Source organism: Chaetodon auriga, chromosome 23 (genome assembly GCF_051107435.1).
Source record: "Chaetodon auriga isolate fChaAug3 chromosome 23, fChaAug3.hap1, whole genome shotgun sequence".
In the NCBI taxonomy this organism is placed as follows: domain Eukaryota; kingdom Metazoa; phylum Chordata; class Actinopteri; order Chaetodontiformes; family Chaetodontidae; genus Chaetodon; species Chaetodon auriga.
In genome coordinates this window covers 6993411-7017227 of record NC_135096.1, presented here as the reverse complement: position 1 = coordinate 7017227, position 23817 = coordinate 6993411, and the positions used below count along the sequence as shown (strand labels likewise).

Sequence of the window (23817 nt, the reverse complement as noted above, 5' to 3'; positions counted from 1 at the left end):
GAAGTGGCTGTGGAGGGAATGTCCGTTTTCTATGCTCATTGAAGAATTCTTGAATACATACAGCAGGATTCACAGAAGTCAACGCTTTTGAGAGGCACTCAAATGCAACATCTGTGCTGCTTCAGAGGCAACTGGTTCAATTTGTTTTACAATAAGAGTTGAAAAACGTGCTAATAACCTATAATACACTAAATTTCTGGGTTTTGAAAACGAAGTAAAATAATATTTTTTCACCACGCTGACCACGAAAGCTGAGAAATCATGTTTGTGCGTTTTTGTCAGACTGTAGTTTTTTATTTACATATCTGACATGACGACCAATAAAAGCTGTAATGGAGCAGTAAAAAAAATAAATAAATCTTCATTCGGTTGTGAACAATTATTGCAGGATATTCAAAATATTTGTTGCCATTTTTATTATGAAATTCATCTCACGTGTCTCTGACGTACTGCTACTTCCGCCGATGACGCCAGTGCTGCCAGCAAAGATGGCGGCGTCCTGTGCGCGAACCGTGGGATTGTTTTTCGGAAAATGTGGGAACTGCAGCTGGAATTTCAACATAGTCACGTCGCAGTTAAGCCGACAGGTGAAGTGCGATCTTGTTTTTAAGACCTGTGCCTGTTGTGTACGTAAAATAATCATTAACTCGTAGAGATTTATCACAGTGCGCAAGCACTGACGTCCTTGAGTTAGCATCCTGTTGCAGCTTCTGCTAACCAAATCTGGATTGACCGATATGTGAAATAATAATCAACCAGCGCTACATTTGGTTTTAGCGTGGTGTGATAATCTTTGGGATATCATGAATTAAATGATTGGACCCTTAACTAGAGTTCGGCTTTAGTAGCTGCTCCAGATATTTCGCAGGGTGTCATGTTTTGGCTAACGTGACACATCTCTACATAACTTCAGGTGCAGAGGAGGCAGATATGTGTGAGCTCTGCCCTGCACAGAAAGAACCTGGCGGCTGCAGGGCCAGAAAAGTTCACGATGGAGTTCATCGAGAAGCAGATAGAGGAGTTTAACATCGGGAAACGGCACCTGGCTAACATGATGGGAGAGGACCCCGAGAACTTCACACAGGAGGACATAGATGTAAGAGACAGAGGGCATTGTGCTTTGTATTCATTTCATGAGACCTTTTATTTGCTGTTCTACACTTTCAGGAAGAGTTATGTGTTCGTTGTGCATCCTTTCCGCTCATCTTCCATTTTTGTGGCTGCAGAAACAAAAGCCCAGATTTAGAAAGTTACATTCGTTCAGACAGCTTCTCATAATTTAATGAGAATTTGGTTTCAGCAAAGTTGAACTTCTCTGAATAATACTTCAAGGTAGAAAGTGCAAAGTCTGCCTTGTTTTTTAAGCAATGAAATGGACGAATTGAATATCCGCTCAGTGTGTTCTCCAGAGCTTTAAAGCCACAAGCAGTTAAAGCATTTTAAGCATTGATTAGTCTCCATCTTTCACCAGCAGCAGGCAGGTGGGGCCACCTCTGGCTAATCCACCACATCAGGAATATTAGCAACGCCCTCAAACACACACCCACACGCAGATCTCAGATTTTGGCAGCGCATTGGCCCTCACTGCTCCACTCACTTAGCTTGATTTCCCACCTCCCCCATCGCGCGGTCCCCGGTGTCCCTCACAAATAATGAAGAGAGCTGTTGGCGCCAGGCTGTGAAAACCGAAGCGACGGCTAGCAGCACAAACTCAGATGTGCGGAGGCAAAGAGGAAAATTCGGGAGGACTGGATAAATCCCTCCACTGTGGTTTGGAGTCCAGACTCTTCAGGTGTGACGGAGAGAAAGAGCGAGGAAAAATCTGACATTCACAGCCAAATTTCTTCTGGCAAAAGAAGCATAAATATCTCTCATGACTGGTCGTTAACTGTTAGTTTGAGCTTCCTTTTGGCTCGTTCTGGGACAGTTTGTTGATTAATCGATCAGCTGATTGACAGAAATGAATTATTAATGTCATCTATGGAGCCTCATTCCAAACATTCTCTGGTTCCAGCTTCTCAAAGGACAGAATGTCCTGCATTTGTTTTTCTGTGATGTCATTGCAGATATGTTGCTATCAATTACTGTCTATTTGCTGCTTTTTACATATTAGGATTTGCTTGATTTGATTGTCTCCTTGTAGTTTCTTCTCCTTATATTTGAGAAGCTGGAACCTGCAAATGCTTTTTTTTTTTTTTTGGCTTAAAAATCAGTCCGTCTTTGCCCTCTCGGGGGATCTCAGCCATATTGTGCTGAGGCTCAGGGGACACACAGGTGTGTCTTCATCTGTTCCCTGCCTGTCTCTCCCTTTCCCCCTTTTCTTTGTACCCTTTAACTTCTTCCTCTTCCTGTCTCTCACACACACACACACACACGCACGGACACACAGTTCTCGGGCCGGCCCTTTTCCTCCGGCTCTCCGTCGTTTGACAGCCTTAAAGGCAGCAACCTGCGTGCAGCACCTGCTGCCTCGCTAATTGAACCGCCGGAGAGGAGGAACAAACGACAGAGGAAGAGGAGAGATGGTGGGATGGAGGAATGGAGAGATGAACAGACTGTCTTGATGAGTGTGGCGGGGGCCAACACACTCCCTGTCTCGCTCTATTCCTATCACACGCACACACACTCACACACACACATCTCCAGTGCCATCTGTAGCCCTGCTAACAACACGCACACACCGAGTAGAGGATGAACTTGGAGTGAACTGTTGGACGTCCACGGTGTCCTCTGCTCACTGTCAGCCATAAACTTGTGCCTTTTTCTGCTTGTTTCCTCCTCGAACTCTGCAGTCACATACACACACGCACACACACACACACACACACCACGCTCGCCTTTCCTTGAACCCGCCAGCAGCTTGTGCCTCCTCTTCTGTCACTTTCGCTGTCATCCGTCGGTGCGACCTCTGTTGTTCGGACGTGTCGCCGTTGTCACAATCTGCCGCTGACGCGTCTCTCAAACTGCCGGTTCTTCTCTTGTTGTTTACCTCATCTTTTTTTTCTCGCCCACAGAGGAGCATCGCCTACCTCTTCCCCTCCGGCCTGTTCGAGAAGAAGGCCCAGCCCCTCATGAAGGTACGTCTGTGCAGCTGACCACAGCGCTTCGACATAAACGACGTGGAAATAGTGCTGGAAGTATGATATTTGTGTTATTATCCAGCTGTTTTGTGCTGCACGGGGGTGCGGAAGTGAGCGATGACACAAGTGCATGAATTCTGGGTATCAAATCGATCACAAATTGCATAAACATGTGGAATATGTGAGCCAGTATTTACCGTTGGTGTGAATAACTCACAGCAGCTGGACCCGCTGACCTCAGTGGATGAATCACTTCAGTAACTCGGGCGTCACTCTTCACACATTTACTGCTCGTTGGGCCGTGACGGCGTTGATTTTTCACGCTTAAAGAGAGCAAAAAATAGTACGTTGTTGGCTCGTGTGCACGTTTGACTTCGAAATCTCCTCTGCTTTCGTTCCCAGCATCCAGAGGAGATCTTTCCGAAGCAGAGGGGTATGTTTTTATTTGTTTGCCTTGAAATGGTTCCAGGATTGTGAGTTTTGTGTCAAGTGCTTCACGGCTGGTCCTCTGTCCTGTCTTTAAAGCTGTCCAATGGGGGGAAGACAGACGGCCGTTCCACTTCCTGTTTTACACCGGCAAACAGTCCTACTACTCCCTGATGCATGTGAGTACTGCTGTCCCTGAGGTGGAGTTAAATCTTCATCCAGCTCCCTGGTTCTTCCTCACCTGCCTCCCCCTGCACCCTCGGGTCATCTCCTATTCAGATGGAGAGGGTGGGGGGGGGGGGGGGGTCCCTGAGGGGAGGCAGCATCAGATCCTCTTCTACACAGAGAGCTGCACCTGAGCAGAGCAAGGGTGGAGGGAGGGAGGGAGGAGCGAGGCGAGCAGGGTGGAGGGGTCAGAGGTGGTCCGGTTTAAAGGTGGATCCTCACCTCTGAGCTCCTCTTCCTCCCTCCGTCTTTTGTCGCTTTCACACACTTGGCTTCCCGTCTTCTGCCGACCTTGTTCAAAGACATTTCACGTGTAAGAGGGGTGCGTCTGTATCGAGAACACAGAGATGTGTGATGTCTGAATGTTGGGCCAGGCTCACACACACACACACACACACGGAGCATTGTGCCCTGCAGCTGCAATCTGCACCCCCTGCTGTCGGTTTAAATAGGTATGTCAGACATGTCTGAGGGCTCGTGCTGTCTGTCTGCAGCTCTCTTCTATCCTGATTTTCCCCTCTTCTTCCTCCTCCTTTCACTCCTCTTGTGTCCATTCCAGGGTTTTATTTTTCATTTTTTTTAACCGTTATCACCAGCCGTCCCTCACACACACACACACACACACACACACACACACACACACACACACACACACCTCAGGAGTGTTGCCAGGAGGGGGCAGTGGCGTGTAAAGCAGCCTTCCTGCTCGGCTGCTCGTCGGGCTCAGCCAGCGTCGTGCATTAACCTGCTCGCTGCTCCGCTGAGCCCTTTATGGCCACAACCCCCGGGGAGCTGAGACCCCCCCCCCCCCCCCCTCCCCACTCACCCAACACACCTTCCCCCTTCACTTTAACCCGCGTGCAAACAAACGCGCGACACCAGAGCCTCTTTTAGTCGTATTTAAGGGCTTCTCTCGCAGCGAAAGCTTGAACTGGAGGGCCTCGCTGTGCATGTAAAGACTTATTGAATAGTCCGTCTCTGTGACAACCTCGACTTAAACCTGTCCAGATATTGGCCCTCTTCCTCTCTCATCCAGCCAATCCATGCAAATTATTCCTCGCCATTGTAGCACCCTGTGTTTGCAAACGTGTAACGCGCCCCCCCCTTCTCTTTTTTTCTGATTTTCTATTAAGCTTTTTTTTTTCTCTTTTGCTCAGAAAATTGGTTTTCGCTTGATGTTTGCTTTTTTTGTACACCCCTCCTCCTCCTCCTCCTCCCTCCTGCTCCTCCTGCACCCCTCTGTCGCTGGTCGGAGTGGCAGCGGATTAGGCACACTCTATCAAGAAGGAATTAAACAAACATCTGGTGAATAATTGACGGGGAAATGAGTTCTCACCCAGGCGCTGGGTGGCTGAGGTGGGGTGTCTGCCTCCGGGACGTGACCAGCATGCCCACCACCCCCCCACCCCCTCCCCCAATTCTCCGTCTGTCTCCAGCTGTGCCCGTCACTGTGGCGCACTCGCCCTCGGGTTATTCCCAGAGCGAGAGCGATCTAATGACGAGTGAGCCCCAACGCTGTCCTGCCATTTATTGAGGCTCTTTCCTTCCAGCTTCACTTCAGGCCAAACATGGCCGCAGGTGTCTGGATCAGTTCAATCCAGAAAAAGTAGAACATGAGCGAGTGAAGTTTTTCTTCCTGCGTCCAGGAAGTGATCCGCAGATCCAGAGGGCAACATTAGCAACATTAGCAACATTTAACACATGAAAATGAATGTTTTTTTGATCATCTGGACACCAGAATATTTCAGGATTTTATTGAACTGCTTCATAGAGAATTAGCTCTCTTAAATGATCAGTTTGTTCCATGCAAAGGGGCGTTTCCCTGAAGTCCCTAAAGGCCAAAGTGACACCCAGATACTGTTCAAAATGGAAAGATTTTCACTTTATGAAGATATAAACCTGGTTCAGGATGTGCATCTGAGGCTTTTAGTGTATGAACACCCAAACATGACACACACACACGTGATTAGAAAGTGTTCAGCTCCATAAACGTGGACACTGAACTGCTGCTGTCACATCCTCCACCCGTCTGCTTTGATGCTTTCCACCCTGGCTGCAGGAGTTTGCTCCCATTCAGCTGCATGATAGCTTGCGAGGCCCAGCTCTGATGTCGGGTGATCAGGCCTGGCTCGCTCCAGAGTGTCCTGAGGGTTTTGGACAGGGTTCACGACAGCCAGGAAGTGAACACGAACTTTGTTTTGCGTTGCAGGAAACATACAGCACAATCCTGAAGGTCGAGAAACACCAAGATCGCCTGAGAGCCAAGGGTCTCTTAAACCAGGACGTCAAGCAGATGTAAGTCGGGGTAACGCTGTCCGACTTCTGTCAGCGCTGTATTTGTCTTCCTCAGCTCTTAACCTCTGTGGACTCGTGTCTGTCTCCATCAGCTCGCTCAGCACAAGCAGGTGGCTCACGAAGGAGGAGCTGGAGGCGCTGCTGGTCGAGACCATCTCCACTCACGATGTAGGTTCTGTCCTCGTCTGTCCGGTCTTTTTGGAGTAACGAAAGACAGCCGAGGTGGAGTTTTGCAGACTTACACCAGAGAATTTGTTGTCTTCTTCAGTACGATCGCTTCCTGCAGCTGATGGGACGCCTGCTGGCCATGCCCCACTGCGCCACAGAGGAGGAGTTTGTCCTGCGTTACCGCCAGCAACTGGAGGGCCAGTCGCCGAAGCAAATGATGCCGGCACTGGAGAGGGACGACGGGGGGGTGGCCTTCAGCACCGCAGAGGGTAGAGAACTTGCTTCTCCTCAAAGCAAAACCGTGATTTTTTTTTAGTTTGGTGTCATTCGTCAGCCTGCACGATAAGGAAACAGATATAAAGGTGTGCTTCCTCTCAGGTCGCAGGAAGACGTCCACCTGCTCCGTGGTTCTTCGAGACTGCGGCTCCGGACGCGTCACCATCAACGGCCAGGACTACCTGCACTACTTCCCCGTGCTACAAGACAGGTAGGACAGGTGCGCACAGACAGACAGACCCTTTCCACATGGCAGGCTGCTTCATTCACGGACACGGTCTCCCTTTAAAATGCAAAGTGCGATGTGTTTGACTCCCCCGCTCCCCCCCCCCCCCCCCCAAAAAAAAAAAAAAAAAAAAAATTAAAAAGCAGCTTTTTCACTCTTCACAGCATCGCCTCGTTTTTTATTTATCTCCTTGTAGTAAGTTAATTACACAGTTGAGTGAGTGTGTGTGTGTGCGCGTGTGTGTGTGTGTGTGTGTGTGAGAGAATGTCCAGAGCTGGTGTTGTCACGCAGTGTGAGGACGGGCTGTAATTGGAGCAGAGAGGTGACAATTGACTTTGTCAGCAGCCATAGGCCATTCAGCCTGAGACGCCATCCAGAACACACTTTCTTTTCTCACACACACACACTCACACACAGACACGGTCTTATCCCATTCCTGCTGAGTCAGAAGTTGCTCTGTAATATGTGGTGGTGAGATTGTGAAAGAAAGCTTTTCACAGCGCCGGGATCCTCTGCGCTTGTCTGAAAAGTCACCCAAGCAGACATTAAATTAGCTAAGCCTCCGCCGTTGATACCGCTATCTGTTAAATAGCACGCGCTCCCGCTCTGCCTATTCAACCACACTTCATTCCTCCACCTCTTCTTCTTCTTCTTCTTCTCTACTATTATCTCTCTGTTTATCCCCTCACCTCTCAGAGCGCAGCTGATGTTCCCGCTGCAGTTCAACGGCGTGCTGGGACGCTTCGACCTGGAGTGCCAAGTGAGCGGCGGTGGGCGGTCCAGCCAGGCGGGGGCGCTGCGGCTCGCCATCTCTCGGGCCCTGCTCAGCTTCCTGTCTGAGGGGGAGATGGAGAACATGAGACAGGGTGGGTGCTTTTACACTGGCGGTTCTGCTTGTTTAATGATTTCATTTCCTGTTTTCACCTGTTTGCTTTAATTCTTTTTTTCCTTTTCTTTTAAGGCATTTTATAGCTTATAACTAAAGTTTACTATTATTTCTATTACTAATTTAAAACCAGCCGATGGCTCTGAAAGGACGATTTTCAAACACCGCTCTGCAAAAACAAACTGCACGAGGAAGTTTGAAGCCACTGCAGAATGATTTTAGTATGAATGAAGTCAAGCTAAAGTAAAAACTGACACTGTGCAGCAGTGGAAGCAATGCATATGACACTATTTGGAGGTAATGTGCAAAAAAAAAATGCCAAAATGATCATTTCTTCATCCACATGATCAGAATTTCAGTAGGTTCACCATCAATAAATGGTTCCCTAAGAGCTGAAAGACAGACTTTTGGAAATCGTTCCTCTCACGGCGACAGACCGAGATGCATTGTGCCAAAAATTTCCATCCAATTTCATCCTTTTTTTCTTCCTCCCAGCTGGCCTGCTGACCTCTGACCCGAGAGTGACGGAGAGGAAGAAGCCGGGCCAGGAGGGAGCGCGAAAGAAGTTCACCTGGAAGAAACGCTGAGGAGGAGAATCAACTCGCCTGAACTCAAATGTGAAGCTGGTCCGTGGTATTAATGCGCTCCCGTGAACAGGTTCCCTTCCCACCGTAACCCCTCCTCACTTTATTTAAGCTCTTGGAAGAAGGAACAGCTCGAATGTCTAAGCAGGTCGCCATGTTTCACGCTGCAGCCAAGTAAGCTGCAGTGAGCCCGTTCAGCCACCAGATGGAGGTGTTTGTCAAGGAATCAATGAAAAGGCTGACTGTATTTATCAGGATATCAAACAATAAATGAGGTTTTTCACAAAATACACCTTTTCTTGGTATATTTTAAGCATTTTTCTGTCTGTCAGAATCAGGGAGTTTAACCATTTTACATGTTTTCTACACGTTTTCTGATATCACAATGTCACAAGTTTATTTTCTTCTGATTATTTTACGGTTTAAATTACTGATTGATTGTTCAGTCTTTTCACTACGCTAAACGTTTCCAAACCAATGTCATGCACGACATTGTCCGCCTCGTGTAGTAACCAGCTTTGGCCACAAGATGTCGCCTAATGACCGTAAATGTTTGCAGGGGCGCCTCTGGTGATTATAAACCTTCTAACAGCTGAGATTGATAAAGTCATCGTTTGAATGGACGTTGATCAGTAAATAAATAATGTCTGATGTGGTGAGTGCTTGAAACATGGCCACGTGGTCAAATATGTGGTTGTGGTTGTAATTAAATGTTTGAGATTTACAGTGTAAAAGTCAATAATAGTTTTGGATTTTTGCCCACAATTTAGCCTGACAGGTGCGCCGTCCACCTGTAATCAGGCTCGTGGGTTAGGAAGGCGGAGGCTGGGCTGTGTGTGTGTGTATGGTGGAGAGGTGGAGTCTCATAGTCTCCCATTGGGCGACGGTCCAGACAGGCGTACTAGACAGATTACTCCCGCTTCCAGAATACAGAAACCACTCTAAGGGCGACGCGTGAACCGGCAGCGTCGCAAGCAGCTGGGCCCTACCTGTCCTCCATCCCTCATCCCAATTGGAGGTGCGGTAGCGGCTGAAATTACGCGCGTTCTACTGTGTTATGATCCAATGGAGGCAGCGGTACTGAACCCCGCGATGATGACCGAGGTGGACTGCAACAGCAACACCCTGAACGCCGAGCTGGAGGTGAAGAAGCTGCAGGAGCTGGTGCGGAAACTGGAGCGGCAGAACGAGCAGCTGCGGACGCGGGCGAGCGGCTGCTCAGGCGGGCCGCATGCGCTGCCTCCATCCTCGGCGTACGTGCTCGGCGGCGCCGGTGGATACTGCCTCCCCAGCCCGCTGCCCACCCTGCTGTGTCACTCGTCCTTCGCGCCCCCCGAGGAGCCTTTTGACTATTTCCTCCCGCACACCGGCGGCGATGGAGGGGCAGAGGCGGCGGAAGCGGAGGACGGATCCGAGCCGTCGGTTCTGGATGAGCTGGAACTTTTGGACTTGAATTCTTTGTCCTGCTCAGACGACTCCGAGGAAACATGGTAACTATCCAGTGCTTGCATTCATTTTCAACCATTTGTTGCGTTTCTTGCCTGAAGTCATGGCTCCTGCGTGCAGAGGTGATTTCTCCTCACTGTTAGTGGGCGTGAGCTGTGGCACCAGCCTGTCCAGACTCCTGCAAAAAAAAAACGAGACAAAGCAGCACACCTCAGGAGAGAATTAGGCAGCTGAGATCAGGCCTGTCATCAGGGCCGCACCAAGCTGCCAGTCCTCCTCTGTGCAGCAGACGCTCAAATCCTAAACCACGCCAGTGCCATGCTTTAAAACCACAATCTCAATGAGACAGTGTGGCTGTTAGACTTAAATCTCTCCAAAAATCTGCAGAAAGGCACTTCAATCCTAATGTGAGCCATTATGATCTGTTATTTATTGACTCTCTCTCCATTGAAAAACACATGTGAGGTTGTTGCAAAGAGGCCAAATCAAAAGCAGGAACTGAAATGTTGCTGATTTGCAGGATGAAACGACAACAGGAAGCCTCTTGGTTTGAAGAACTGACTGCTTTTGTTGTGTAACAGGGCTTTAACTAAGGCTGCCTTCATTACCGACTAATTGATTTAGCTCTGTCAGGTAATAAGTTGGTTAGTACAAGGGGTGTCACCAGAACCAGTGACGTCTGCAAATAGCTTATTTTTCAGTCTAATAATAAAAAAAACTTCAGCATATTCAGTCAATGAGCTTTGGAAACAGTTAGTAATCTGCACACATCTTTAACTCACTGGCCAGTGGTTAATTATCTGTCAGTAGATTAATTGATTTATCACTTAATTGCAGCAAACATTGCTGTAAATCTCATTAAATAACTTGGATCTTTAAGGGCCAGTTCAGTCATTCCCCACAGTCACGAAGGATACAACGTTCAGCCTCTAATATTTTGTCCACCCCATTTATACCAGTCGAAACACAGGAGACCAGAGGAGTGAAGAGAGTAACTGATTCTGCACGGCAGCGCAGTCAGATTCATCTTTTATTGACTGTATTCGTGTCGCAGGCGTTTCCCGTCCCCGTGTCCAGGAATAGCAGCTGAGGTGAGTTTCCTGTGTCCCCTCCAGGTCGGACTCACCTGATGCCAGCCAGCGTTTTAATCTATAATTCAGCTCCCTGCATGTGGGCCCCGCAGAGCAGAATGGTGGAGGAGTTGAGGGCTGTCAGAATAATCAGATCTGCTCCGTTTGAACAGAGCTGCTCCTCTTCCTCACATCTAAAAAGCTTAGCGTCACCTTGAGCCAGGGGCTGAGGTTCCTCCGAGTCTGTCAGGAACTGCGAGGAGGAGTTGTCCCAACTGGGTGATTTTGTTGTACTTTTTTTATCCAGAGAGGTCTTGTGCTTGCAGAACAGGTGGAACAAAAGCGAATCTGTCCTAAAAATCTGGATTAATTGACATCCACATGTTGGCAGTGTGTGTGTTAGCATGCTGAAGTGAGCATTTAGCTCAAATGGCTGCAGACTTCATGCATGAGCGCCAAGTCTCACCCAAACTCTGCCGCTCAGCATTTTCATCTGGGTCTCTTTCCAGGTTGTACGTGTCCTCAAAAGCTCGAGAGTCCACGGGCGACTCCCTCACACCTCTGCAGTGGTGCCGGCAGGGTCTGGACGGCCCCAAATCCGAGGTGGAGGCCGCCAGGCGATCGCTGTCCCTCCGACTGGAACAAGGTAGGTTTGGTCCAGAATGCTTGTTGTTGCAGGAGCTGTGAGTCTGCTGATTCTTGACCATCAGCAAACTTCAGCTGTTAAAGAGGAAGAGTTTCTGTCTTTGCTCGTATCACCACTGATGGCACGGCAGAAATGTCTGTTTCTGCATGTGTGTGTGGTTGTTTGGAGGAGCTCCTCGCCGTCTCATGAGCGATGCTGAAACATCTCGGCGAAGTTCAGGCAGAGTTCAGTCTCAGGCTGTTGCTAATTTCAGATTTGTCGCTTTTCCTTTACTAAGATTAGAGGAGTATTTTATGTTTTGGACCGACAGACTCTGTCCAGCTGGTCGCTATTGTTTCATTTTAACCATCGTAGGCCTCATCAGCGTCACTAGATGAGGCCTTATTGTCTTTCAGTGTCACACGTCGTCATTCACCCACCCTCAGTTTTTTTGTTTCGTCAGTCAAACGTTAGAGACTGAAGCAAAGGCTGAAGCTGAGGATTAGTTTGCAGGCTGCTGTTCTCCTCCAGGCTATTTTAAACTGATGTACGCAGCTTCTAGGTGTCGTGCCAAAAACACAGGAGCGCGCTGACTCACACAACTCAAATCTTGGCCGAGGAGAAGTGCTAAAGCGCTTCTCGTCTAGACTTTACTGCGAGATGCTCTCGCCGGCTTGGGAAGGAAGCCGTCTGGCACCAAAATGAATGTAATTATCTTGAGTTTCAGATCGCTGGGTGGGTAATCTGTCCGGGTCTGTATTGATCATCTTACAGCAGCTATGGAGCTGCTACTACAATGGATGCATTTGAGACTAAACTACCAAGCACGTCAGTGAGCCTTTGGGAGGCTTTTTGCAGAAGAAGAAGTAGTTCAGGGTGTTGAATTGCGTATTTATTATTAAAGGTTTTGTTTTAGACATGTGAAGGGTTCTTCATGGAAGACAATTTAAACGTGATTTTTGCATGTGTTGTTATATGGAGATTCATGTCAATACCAGAAGAATATCCCAAAAATCAGTCAGCCCTCATGTGCATTCGCTCTGTCTTAAAAGGCTCATTTTAAAAAGGATTAACTGTGATTTCCCAAAGTGCAAAGGAGCCATTGTGCACGATCTGTGCTTTTATTCGTGTTATTTAAGCACATTTAGAGGCGGCTGTGGCTCTGCAGGTCAGCACTTTGGATAAAAGCTCTACATTCGTGCATTCCTTTCACTGTTTTGTTGGAAATACAGCACTTCTACGTCTACTTGCAGGACCTGCGTTTGTAGTGGAGTACATCACATTCGCGTCGTGGTACTGATACTTTTGCTCGGCATCCACGTATCTCCACAATGTCAACTTTGATTGGCTTATGAGCAAGCCCGTCTTCAGCCAGGTAATGACAAAAAGTGACTATTCACAGAAAGTTTTCCTTCATGGTCACAATAAGCAGGTCGAAGCTGGATCACCGTCATCATTTCCCTGCGGCTAACGGGCCTCAGCAGGACCTTCCAGGCTGTAATCCATCCACACCTCACAGCATTAAGCAGATCAGGCCCGGATCACCTGACCTACATGTCTGCTGATTACAGGCATCACTTAACATCATGCAACACTGAGGAAGAGGAAGTTGCAATGATACTGAAGAACAGCATTGAGGAAGTAAAGCAGGAAGAGCAGCGACTGCGCTTCCTGTCTCGGCAGCTGACGGGATATCTGGAAAAAAATCAATCACCTCACACACCTGAATATCGACTCTTGAAAGATAGATTTCATGTCTTGAGATAATGGGCAGCTGACGTGGGAAAAGCAGATCGGGGTTTTGAGTCGGGACGCTGAAGGGATCGTCGTGTGATGGAGAGGGGGCAGAGCAGAGGGCTGCGGCTGTGGAGTGTGAATGGAGGCGACAGCTCCCACGGCCTCGGCAGCTTAACACCTCAAAGCCTTTAATGAGAGGAGACGGCGCTCGACTCACCTGCGTGGGCGCGCTCGTGCCTGCGTGCGAGGCCGCTCTGCCTCCCCACACTTTGAAAATAAAGTCATTATCTGCGGCGCTTTCAAAGGAGCGCGTCTGTGCTCCACTGCTCTTTTGCCTTCAGTCAGCGGCCGGCTCACCAAAGAGTCTCCATTAGCTGTAATTGAATATTTTCTGGTGTCGTGAAGGAACTCCACTCACTGTCACCGCCACCTTTATTAAAAAGAGAGTTGGTGTAACGCCTGATAAAATGAGCAAAATGTTGCTTTTTCAATAACAGCAGTGTTTTGTGAGTTATCTTGCTGCCACTTATAGAGACTTGAGTTTCAGCAACAATAATAGGAAATGTCCAGGAAGTGCAACACGGAAGTGCAGAAATGTATCCATCTTTCCCCACTGAGCCTTTTTTTGGTTCCCTGTTTGAATCAAGGATGTGAAAACAGAGGGTGCTGTATGATTGTAGCCCGAAATTTGTCATTTTCAGATGCATGAACGATGATGAAATGCACCAAGGATGCTCACAACACACGTGAAACAAGCGCCGATCTGACAGATTGACAATGGACTGATTGGACGTTAAATTGCACTGGCGTCCACATACTTTTTGGCGAGCTCTGACGTAGCGGCCTCTGCCGGTACGCGGGGTCACGGTACTCGGCCTTTTGACTTGGCTGAGTCCTCCGAAGTTGCACCGGCTGTGCGGTTTGTTGCATCAGAGGCGCTGAGCCTTCCCTCCACAGCGCTAATGGTCCTCCGCCGGAGCCCGAGCATCACTGCGAGCGGCGGAGGAGTCCTCCCACCAGCTCGGCCCCGCTGCCTCCCTCGCCGCCTCGGGATGAGCGCAGTGAAATGGAGAGCTGTTGCCGTGGCAACCGTTTACATGAAAGAAGCGCACCCCCTGCTTCATCACTAAGTGGCTTACATTCACGCTGACAGGTAACAGAGAGAAATCCTCCTCCTGGATCTTGCACAATGCAGCACATTTTTATTCATCTTTGTTCCCTTATTGCCTCAGTATTCACATCACAGGTGCTGCAAAGCAAGTCGAAGTTTCTCCCCTGCATCTGTGAATAGTGACCGTGTTTGTCGGAGACGCTCAGCGCCAGGTACAGCTGCAGTGTGAGCAGCTCTTGTTGTGTTGAATGCAGCTTTGTTGTGGGGCTGCTGAATAGAGCGGCCGGTGGCAGTCGCAGCGCTGCTGAGGTAACGGCTGCACAGTGCTGCCCCCTCTTCAAAGACTGCGCGCCGTGCACGAATATTTCTGTCTTCGCATTGTCGTTGCCGGAGCCAGCTTCTGCTCGTGGAGCTCTGAGATGAGAAAAGGGTCTGTTTTGAGGTCTATTTTAAGACTTGTGTTCAGATCCTGTGTGCGAGGATGCAGTCTGCAGAGGCTGCACACACTCTGCGCTCTCAGTGAAGAAAATCCCCATTTTAGCTGTGAGAGACGAAACGGTTAACACGCCAAATGATTTGTGTGAGGGCCCACCATCAAAGACAAACATGATTCGACACATGCATTTCGAGGCTTTTTGCCACCTTTTTGTTATTTAAATTTGATGGAAAGTACGACATAAAAGGTGAGATATCAAAGAACACAAAGGAAATAAAAAGACAAAATGAGAGCGAGAAGGACAAAAGGGGAAAAGAGAGCCTGCTATGATGGGCAAAGTAAACAATGGAGTTATCGGTGTGAAAAACAGGAGCGTGTTAATATGCATGGAGGTGTGAGAGCTGAGCTGTGCAACACAACCAAAGAAGAAGAATCTTTTACTTTGAAATAAGGAGAAGAAGGAAATTTGGTCTGTTGCACTGCTTTAACAGCACAGCGGGAGACGACATTTTTCTTAGTGGCAAGAAGAAAGGTGGTGCATGAGGCGGGTGGTGTTAATATGGAGACGGTCGCACTTCATGTCAGCGGAGGCGCAGACGGTAGAGAAACAGAACGAAACATCCAACCAAGGAAGCGAGTATCTTTAGGAAGAATATGGTGGTAGAGTAGTTATTTTGACATAAAAATCCTTCTTCATTGACTCATTTGCATTGAACGAAGCACGTTTACTGGAGCACTTGTACTGTATTTGAGTACTGATTACATTTTACTTCAGCTTTGTACATTTACTGCACTACACCTCAGAGGCAAATGTACTTTTTACTCCACTACATTAGTCGAACAGGTTTAGCTACTCGTTACTTTTCAGATTTCTTTTCCGATCCTTCTCCCATAAACTGATGTATAAATGTTAAACTGAGGGTACCTTGTTGTTAATATCCCCTCTGCTTGTCCTCTGCACCCCCTCCTCAGTCTCCAGGTGGCGTAGCTCCCTCTCTAGCCCTTCTCCCTCCTCCTCCCCTGGCCCTCCTCTGAGCCGGGTGGCCGGAGTGTCAACCGTCAGTGCTTCACCTCCAGCCAAACCCTGCTCCACCCCCCAGTCTTCTGAAAGACACGGTAACCACACAGCATATGCATGATTGTAGTGGAGATGATACTTAAGAGTGAACCTTTAGAGCTTCATATTCCTCCTCTCCTCCCTCAGCTCCGTCCCTCTCCTCCCCGCTCCACCCGGTCCTCCATCGCACGCTGAGTCCCGTAGGGAAGGAGCTCTCCCCTGTAGCTGAAAGGACTCCCACGTTCCTCCCTCACCACCGCAGTAAGCCTCAGCGCTTTCATATCAACACACCTCACTTCCTGCCTCATATGGAGCAGGACACGAAACTGAATATGCTTCTCGTAATCAGAATACTAATGTGTAGGTGAAGACGCCTTATGGAACTGGGTCAGCCACAAGCTTTTTAGATACTATTTCAGCTCATGGAAGTCGTGGGAGTGAAGAGAATATATTTTCCCCGCAGCCTTCGAGCGACGCTCCGCTCGCAGAAATTAAACTGTGCCACAGCCTTTTTTTTTGTGCATTATTCGTGATGGAAAAAAAAAATAATGTTCCAGACAAAGCAGAGGGCAAAGCTGCAGGGAGAGAGTGAGGCCACATTGGAGGGCTGTTCAGCCTTCACGGAGCAGCAGAAACGAACTGCCACGGGGACTCGCTGGTGGCTTTTCAGCCCCGGGCTCAGTTCCATGACGGTGCGAGTCCAAACAGCAACGTGGCGTTTTCTTTTTACATATTCTGCCGTCGTTCCAAACATGAAACTCTCTTTGCCACACTTGTGTTTCATCAGGAAGATGTTGTGTTATTTAGAGCCATAGTTAGGATCTTTAGAAATACCAAGTCCAAATTCCACCAACCAAACTCCATAAAGATTTTTGAGTATTTAAAAAAAAACCACACAATTCATTTAACTAGTGTTATATTTTCTGGAAATAGTATTTGTGAAGATTGTCATCATGTTTCAAAGCCGTCTTTATGCTGCCAGGCACATAATTATGGCCATTTTTTTTTTACCTAAAACGGTGAGATTAGTCTTACTACAAAGGCCTTGCAATGCGGAACATCTTCAAGCCAGCCAAAGTTTCTGGTCCTCGGACCTTCGTTAGATAATATTCATTTCCCTGCTACCCAAAGCACAGAATAAAAACTCCTCAAAGTCCCAGAAATGAATGAGGGATTGCATCACCCGTGAGTCTGATGGTACATTTTGAGCTGCAAAGATTAAACAGTGAGTTTGATTCACGCACATCAAGAAAGAAAGACGCCTTTCATGGTTTCAAGTCATCTTTTATATTTTTCTTGGTTTCTCTGTCCAGGATTTGATATATGGCTTTTACTTCGAGGTGCTTATAGTCTTGAAAAAATCCAGTATGAGAAAGATTCAGCAGGACAGAAACCCTGTTTGCCTCGCCGTAAACAGTTTTAATACTGGAGAGACTGTTTCTTCACTGGAAAGCAGATCAAGTGAAGCACCATTAGAGTTCAGTGAGAACATGCGTTCTGTAAAATTTGGGTGAAAAATGACCCAAAATCTTTGCCTGAGTGACAACATAAGAGCAAAAAAAAAAAAAAGTCATTAGAATAATTCAAATGATGGAAAGGATTATTTTAGCGAGCAGCCGCAGTGTGCAGATATCAGGAATATCATTAACTGGGGAGAGGTTGATATAACCTCTGTCATAATATTCCTGCCTCGCTGGTGCTTAATAGGCTCTAATTCTCAGAGCCAAGTGTCATCCTCCATTAGTTTGGATCCTCCATCTTTGTGTAGAGGACACTCAGAAGACTCGAGGGTGCTTTTCTCATCACTGTGCTGCCAAAACGGCGCCGGCCTCATTTGTTTAACACCGGCGGTTGTGTCGCAAACGGGCCGGAAAGGTAAGACGAGATCAAGGGGAAGTCGTCGGTGAGGAAAGCCGGCCGATTCTGTTTTCTCACACCGGTTTTTGCTTTCCCTTGAAGACCGCGGCCTCCGGCGCTCGACCCTCAGTCCCCAGTCGTCCGTGGACAGCGACCTCGGTGCCTCAGAGGTGGAGGACGACTCCATCGCTCTGGGATACAAACTGCAAGACCTCACTGACGTCCAGGTTATGGCCCGACTGCAGGAGGAGAGTGAGTTATTGACTCAGCTGGCTTTCAGACAACACCAGGCAGGAAAACAATGCAATGCTTTAGCTCTGCCTATTGAGATCTGTCACCCCTAATGACAGTATTTCTGCCCGCAGAGCAGCTCTTGCTCTGAGAAATGGTGTGTAATTAAAACTCCAAATTGTAGGGACTGCAGTTGCAGATGGTTGCAAAAAGCGTTCGCTGAAAGCAGACAAGTGTTCATTGCAGAAATAAAATGAATAGAGAAACAGAGGAAGCAACAAAAGGCTGAACTGAAGTGGCGTAAAATGAAATTGGAGTTCTGTGTTTTAAGCTGCGTGTCATCGCTGTGTTTCATAGGCAGGCATGAAACATAAATACTCGAGTGTAGTACACGTACCTCAAATGTGTACTTACTGTCAGTACGCGTGTGTCTCATTTCCTCTGCTGTCCATCTGTCTCTATTGTTCCCTCCTTTCTAATATTTTAACATATGGCACCAGATCTCAGAGCTCATCGCTACTTCAGCTTCATTAACCCCAGGAGGTGATGATTGTGTGTGTGTGCGTGTGTTTGTTCTGGCCATGTGTGGGTGTGCACGCTGGTCCTCATATCTCGCTCCCTCAGGTCTAAGACAGGACTACGCCAGCACATCATCAGTCCTGGCCAACCGCCGCAGCCAGAGCTTCACCTTCCAGCTCAGCCAGCTCAGCGCCGGCCCCGACCTGGAGGAGGAAGACGAGGAGGACGACGAAGACTACGGCCTCCTGCCCCCGCCGCAGCCACGCCTCACCCGGCTGCCGCACTCCCACACCTTCTCCAGCATTCGAGACTGGCGAAGAAGCACAAGTTCCCTGTCCACCCCTCCTTCCACCCCCTCCACCCCTCCGTACCCTTCCGCTGGGTTCGCCATTCAACCTCAGTCCCCGGGACTGGGACTGGGACTGGGACTGGGCAGCCTCTGCGCAGCCGAGCCGCAGGGCTTCAGACCAGGATCAGGTGAGAGAAGACGCTTTTGGCATTGGTCGGTGCAGATTCTTCCTGCAGTTGAGGGGAAAAGAAGGCTTGAAAGACACCTTAAAATAGTAGATTGTGCAGAATTATCACCAACACAGCATATTCTGTCAGCTCCACAGTCGTTTTAGAGCTCATTGTTTCGGTTTTATAGACCACAACTTCACTGTTTCCTTTAACTAGCACCACTCTCGATTGCTTCCTTTTCAGACGCCACAGGCAGACAATCAATGTTAGCGACTATAGAGCACAATAAATCTTACTTTGCCTGGGACAGAACGAAACAAAACATTGATCCTACACTTCCCATAATGTAACTTTCCATGCATGTTAAATGACTGCATCTTCAGAGTCTCCCTTTAATTTTTAGTGGAAAAACAAAACGAGGTAGAACCATGCTAGCTTAGACCTTGCTATCTTTTCAATATGCCATGTGATTGCTGTCAACAGTACTAATCAGTTATCTCTTTGTTTATATGTTTTGTACGTGAAATACTTATGTGTGTATTTGTATATATGTGAATGCCGTTGGCCGTATTGTTTTGGGGAAACCTCGTCATGGCGTCCAGCCGAATTTGAGAGTAAGTCGACATTGTTTAACACTAAAATGAGATTTCAGTCTTCTAACCTCATGAGCGTTGAAAGTTTGCGATTGAACATTAATCCAACTTTTCTGTGATTAAACACGACGTGAAAGCACCTCCGTTAAAACCATTAATTCGTAGCTTATTGTTTTGTTTTTTTTGTCATCATTTTTCTCATTTTGAGGTGTGCTCTTTAACCATCCATCGACACCTGGACTGACCCACACAGATGTCCTCGCAACTTAATAATAACTCTGTCTAAGCCTCTTGTACAAGCGCTTTAAAGCTCTCAGACCGGCGTGTGCTTCCGCTCTGAGACCAGAGAGAGTTTGATGGGATTAAGAGTTAGGAGTGTATATCTGAAACTGCTGTTACGGTGAAGGAGATCACGGGCAGCTTTACGAGCCGTCTTAAGGGATGGGGCTGTAATAAAAGAACAGGCAGCTACAGGCAGAAAACAGGTGTATTTTTACATTGAAATCAGCCCTTGTGCATCTCATAACTTCACGTGTTTCCATTTGTGTGGGCTTGTCTCTCTGTCTCTGTTAGATAAGCTGCGGAGGAGCATGCCTAACCTTGTCAGAGCTCCCAGCATGCCTAGTGTGCCCATTCCAACCAATCCTAGTGCTTCCCCTTGTTTGCTTCGTAACAGCCAGAGTTTTGATTCGTCCAGTGGGCTGACTCGACTGCAGTCCTCCAGTAAGACGCCACTTCTCTCCTTTCAAGTGTTGTTTTGGATTGAAGTTCATTATCACGCATCACTAATTCTAGCTTTCTTTTCTGCTTGTACATCTGTCAGTCCCCTCCCCAGGCCAGCTGCAGAACAGGGTCCAGAGCGTCGGGAACTTCGCCTCGTTATCACGGCAGCCGCTGAAAGCCACCGCCTACGTCAGTCCCACCATCAAGGGCTCGGCCTCAATGCCAACCTCCACCAGCCTCCAGTCTCTGAACTGCAGCAGCGGGGGGAACAGCGGGGTGGGCAGTGGGATCCCTCTTCTCAGTAAAGCGGCTGGTGGAGGGGGGACGCCCACTTCCACCCCGACCACCCCCCGCAGCAGCCTGCCCCGCCCCGCCTCCTTTGTTGGCACCACAAGCTCCACCCCCCGCAGCAAGGTGGCCCAACCAGCACGAAGGTAACCTCTCTTTTATTCCTCCAGAAACACAAATTTATCATTCCTGGACTAAATATTATTATCAGAAAAAGGTTTTCAATGTAATATATATGCACTAAAGTGGACAGCTATCTTTCAGTTTTTCAGATGTGCTTGTCCTCTTTATTATTATTCTTACTATTATTAACACAGATTTTCAGGTGTTCCTATTTATAGGAAGATGGAAGAAAGGAATGGAAATATACACAATTAGAGACTGAAGTACTCAGTGACTCTTTGATGGATTGTTATGAAATTTGATGCAAACACACAGGGTGAAACGTTCCAAAAGCGATGATCCACGTCAACTTTTGAACGTGTCCACTGCTTTGGTTTCTGACCAAATACCTGCAGAACTGATGGCATTCCCATCAGCCTCAGGTGCACTTTGTGTTACAGCTAATTGGCAAACGTTAGCATGCTAGCTTGACATATTTCCTGCTCACAAAGCGACTGTGCCCAGGTGCAGCCTTTCAGAGCTGCTAGCATGGCTGTAGACTCTTCTGTGTTAACAGTAATCATCAAAGGAGTTAAAGAAGCCGCCGACTAATGTTCCAAATTGGCTTTCTTTTGCGATCCATTGCTTTTACAAAATGTGTCTCAAACAGCAACATCGGATCTTATTTAGCAGCTTCTGTACCTGCAAATCAGGTAAAACTGGGCTTTTGACTTGGTAAGTATGCCACTAAAGCCGTAGGTTTAGAAAATAATCTCTTGTCTGTCTTGTCAGCTGATTTTCAGCCGTTCTTTTGTTGTTTTCCTCAGTTTACTGACACCTCCAAAGAGCTTGTCCACCCTCAGTGCCCTTCGTGACAGCACCTGGAGAGACGGCTGCTACTGACCAACGGGTGAAGCGGTGCAGTGGCCCCCTGCTGGCTGGGGTTCGTCACTACGCCTCAGCAGAAATTGAGACGTTTGAATGGGTTTGACCAAAAAGTAACTAAGTTGACCTTAAATCTGAGATCCTGCATAGAATAATCCAATGTTCAAACAGTTGAGGGTCTTCACGTGAACTCGTCCATTCAGTTCTATGCAGAATTTCTTCGGGGAAGGCGGGTTGTTCCTTTCTGGATTTGAGCGAACGCACGTTGGGTCTCATTTTACTGACGCCTCGACTGAGTTTGGTTCGTGCCAAGAGGGAGTTGTTCCCTGCTGCTCTTGTGCAATAAACCACCGTCTGTAGGGTGCCAGTAACACTAACCTATTAACGAGGGCTGCCAGTTTTTATCAAATGAGTCTCACAATACTGCATTTATTTATAGAATTATTTTGAACAAAGTTTTTTGACGAATCAGGTGTTTTCCCTCTGGCAACAAGCGCCAATGATGCTGCTAAAATGTCACCAGTCCCTGTTCGTTTGGGCACATTTGGTCTAATTTTTACAAGACATTAAAGTATGTATTCGTGTACAATGCTTAACTATTAAATGTGCATACATGTAAGTATATAGAAATATATAGATGCAATATTATTGAATTTTAAATGTGAATCTTGACCAAAAGGAAAATGTCTCAATGTGTTTACAAAATTGTCTCACCATGGCGTCACTCAACTTTGTGCATATTAACACTTTCAAACTGATTAACGACCTTTAAGGGATCCGTTCTCGTTGCACTTTGTATAAATCTCTGAACTTACTGATATTTTTATGTTCTGTTTACTAATGTTTGCACTTCTTCTGCATTTTATCATCTGGGTGTATGGAATAAAGGAGTGAAGGAACTGTTTCGGGGGATGTCACAGTCACAGTCAGCGTAATGTAGCACCCTTTGTTTGTAATACTCCACCTGTGTTTTTGAACAACTGCAACCACATTTCATATTGAACCCTGGTACTTTTGTTACCCTGATGGACTGAATGAGTGAAGCATTTTAATAAAACACACTGAACTAAAGATGACTTCAATAAACATGCAGTGATTGCACATTTTACATCACAAGCCAACAAGGCAGCAAGCGGTGGTCAGTTCAGATGTTGCCATCTAGTGGTGGAGTTTCAGACAGCTCAGTGTGGTTCACAGCCAGAAGGTATTCTATTGCCTCCTGTAATAATCAGCTGTTTATATAATGTGATGTTTCTTTAGTTCTCTGCATTTCTTTTGATGCTGGAGATAACTCAAAAGTCCTGCCGTGGGGTATAATGGAGCTCCTTGAGTCCCAGTGCACGTTTATACAAGGTAGAGGTGAAATTATTCTGAAACAAATGACAGAATTAGCTCGGTGAGATAAGCAGCTGATGTGGTAGATATGGCTAATACCTGAGGTTGAATCCAAGCTCACCTGTTCTGAGATTTTCAAAGTTTTCTCCACAGTAAAGTGAATAATAAATATAACATCCCACCAGCTGTTCTCAGCTTTTCCTGTAGCTCAGTGAGGTAAGGTGTTGCTACCTTGATGCTAAAAGTTTGCTGGATCAAATCCAGTCTCAACTATTGTGAATTTTTTTTTTTTTTTGTAAACCAAGTATTGAGCCACCAAGTGTAGCTCGGTGAGATAAGTTGTTGTTTCCTGATGGTTGACGAAGAAAGGATCAAATCCACCTGTCATAATGTTTCCAGTTTTTTCCTCAATCAATAGAAAAATGAGTACATAGCAGTAAAGCAGTAAACTAGCACAGCAGGAAACTTCCAGCCACAGGTGTAGCTCATTGACATAAGTGACCCCGCCCCTTTCCCCCCTCCCCTCACTCCCACTGGGGGGGGGGGGGGAGGGGGGGGATGCCTGTTTGCCCCCCTCCGCCCCACAACAAGGAAAAAGCAAGTCGTGGGGCGGAGGGGGGCAAGAAGCATCCCCCCCCTCCCCCTCCCCCCCCAGTGGGAGTGAGGGGAGGGGGGAAAGGGGCGGGGTCACTTATGTCAATGAGCTACACCTGAGGCTGCAGGTTTACTTGGGGATCCATCTTGCCCCCCTCCGTCCCACAACTTGCTTTTTTGTTGTTGTGGGGCGGAGGGGGGCAAACAGGCATTCCCCCCCCCCCCCCCAAAAGTGTGAGGGGGGGTGCTCCCAAGTGGGGGGGGGGGCGGTGGGGGGCATGCCTGTTTGCTTTTTCGTTGTTGTGGGGCGGAGGGGGGCAAACAGGCATCTCCCCCCCCCCCCCCATGTTGGGGGGGGCTTTTCGGGGGTGGCCCCGCCCCCTTTTGCCCCCCCCCCCCCCCCCCCCCACATACACACACACACACAAAACAAAAAAAAAGGGGACTTCCTCCCCACTGGAGGGGGGGGGGGGGGGTATTTTGGGGGGGGGGGGGGGGGCAAAGAACAGAGCCCACCAGGATTTATAAGATTTGAATCCACAACCTTTGACTCCAGAGTCCTCCTCTTACAGCAGGGGTATTC

At 47.8% G+C, this 23817-nt stretch overlaps 2 protein-coding genes across 5 annotated transcripts; both read left to right on the top strand.

Moving 5' to 3' along the window:
* Positions 1–469: 469 nt before the first annotated feature.
* Positions 470–8456, top strand: mrps9 (mitochondrial ribosomal protein S9). The gene is made up of 11 exons (XM_076724150.1): positions 470–587; positions 914–1096; positions 3015–3077; positions 3483–3513; positions 3606–3685; positions 5941–6026; positions 6119–6194; positions 6295–6463; positions 6573–6681; positions 7393–7562; positions 8078–8456. The coding sequence occupies exons 1-11, from the start codon at positions 489–491 to the stop codon at positions 8167–8169; spliced, it is 1158 nt and encodes a 385-aa protein (XP_076580265.1). The 5' UTR covers positions 470–488; the 3' UTR covers positions 8170–8456.
* Positions 8457–9067: 611 nt separating this feature from the next.
* On the top strand, positions 9068–22381 carry LOC143315898 (SLAIN motif-containing protein 1-like). Of its 4 annotated transcripts, none has more exons than XM_076723454.1 (10): positions 9069–9656; positions 11192–11328; positions 15564–15707; positions 15796–15909; positions 17608–17757; positions 18361–18732; positions 19317–19328; positions 19881–20030; positions 20131–20464; positions 21248–22381. In XM_076723454.1, exons 1-10 carry the CDS (start codon positions 9232–9234, stop codon positions 21321–21323), a joined length of 1914 nt encoding a protein of 637 aa, XP_076579569.1. In that variant the 5' UTR covers positions 9069–9231; the 3' UTR covers positions 21324–22381. The 4 variants fall into 4 exon arrangements, with proteins under 4 accessions (XP_076579572.1, XP_076579569.1, XP_076579571.1 ...); XM_076723456.1 differs by lacking the exon at positions 19317–19328 and adding an exon at positions 18237–18279 and having other exon boundaries at positions 19984–20030; XM_076723455.1 differs by lacking the exon at positions 19317–19328 and having other exon boundaries at positions 9070–9656.
* The last annotated feature ends 1436 nt before the right edge of the window (positions 22382–23817 follow it).

Coding starts and splice junctions, on each gene's coding strand:
- mrps9 (XM_076724150.1), top strand. CDS start 489: ATGGCGGCGTCCTGTGCGCGAACCGTGGGATTGTTTTTCGGAAAATGT. Junction 3,514..3,605: donor GATCTTTCCGAAGCAGAGGG/GTATGTTTTTAT, acceptor CTGTCTTTAAAG/CTGTCCAATGGGGGGAAGAC. Junction 3,686..5,940: donor CCTACTACTCCCTGATGCAT/GTGAGTACTGCT, acceptor TTTGCGTTGCAG/GAAACATACAGCACAATCCT.
- LOC143315898 (XM_076723454.1), top strand. CDS start 9,232: ATGGAGGCAGCGGTACTGAACCCCGCGATGATGACCGAGGTGGACTGC. Junction 15,708..15,795: donor CCAGTCTTCTGAAAGACACG/GTAACCACACAG, acceptor CTCCTCCCTCAG/CTCCGTCCCTCTCCTCCCCG. Junction 15,910..17,607: donor GTTCCTCCCTCACCACCGCA/GTAAGCCTCAGC, acceptor TTTCCCTTGAAG/ACCGCGGCCTCCGGCGCTCG.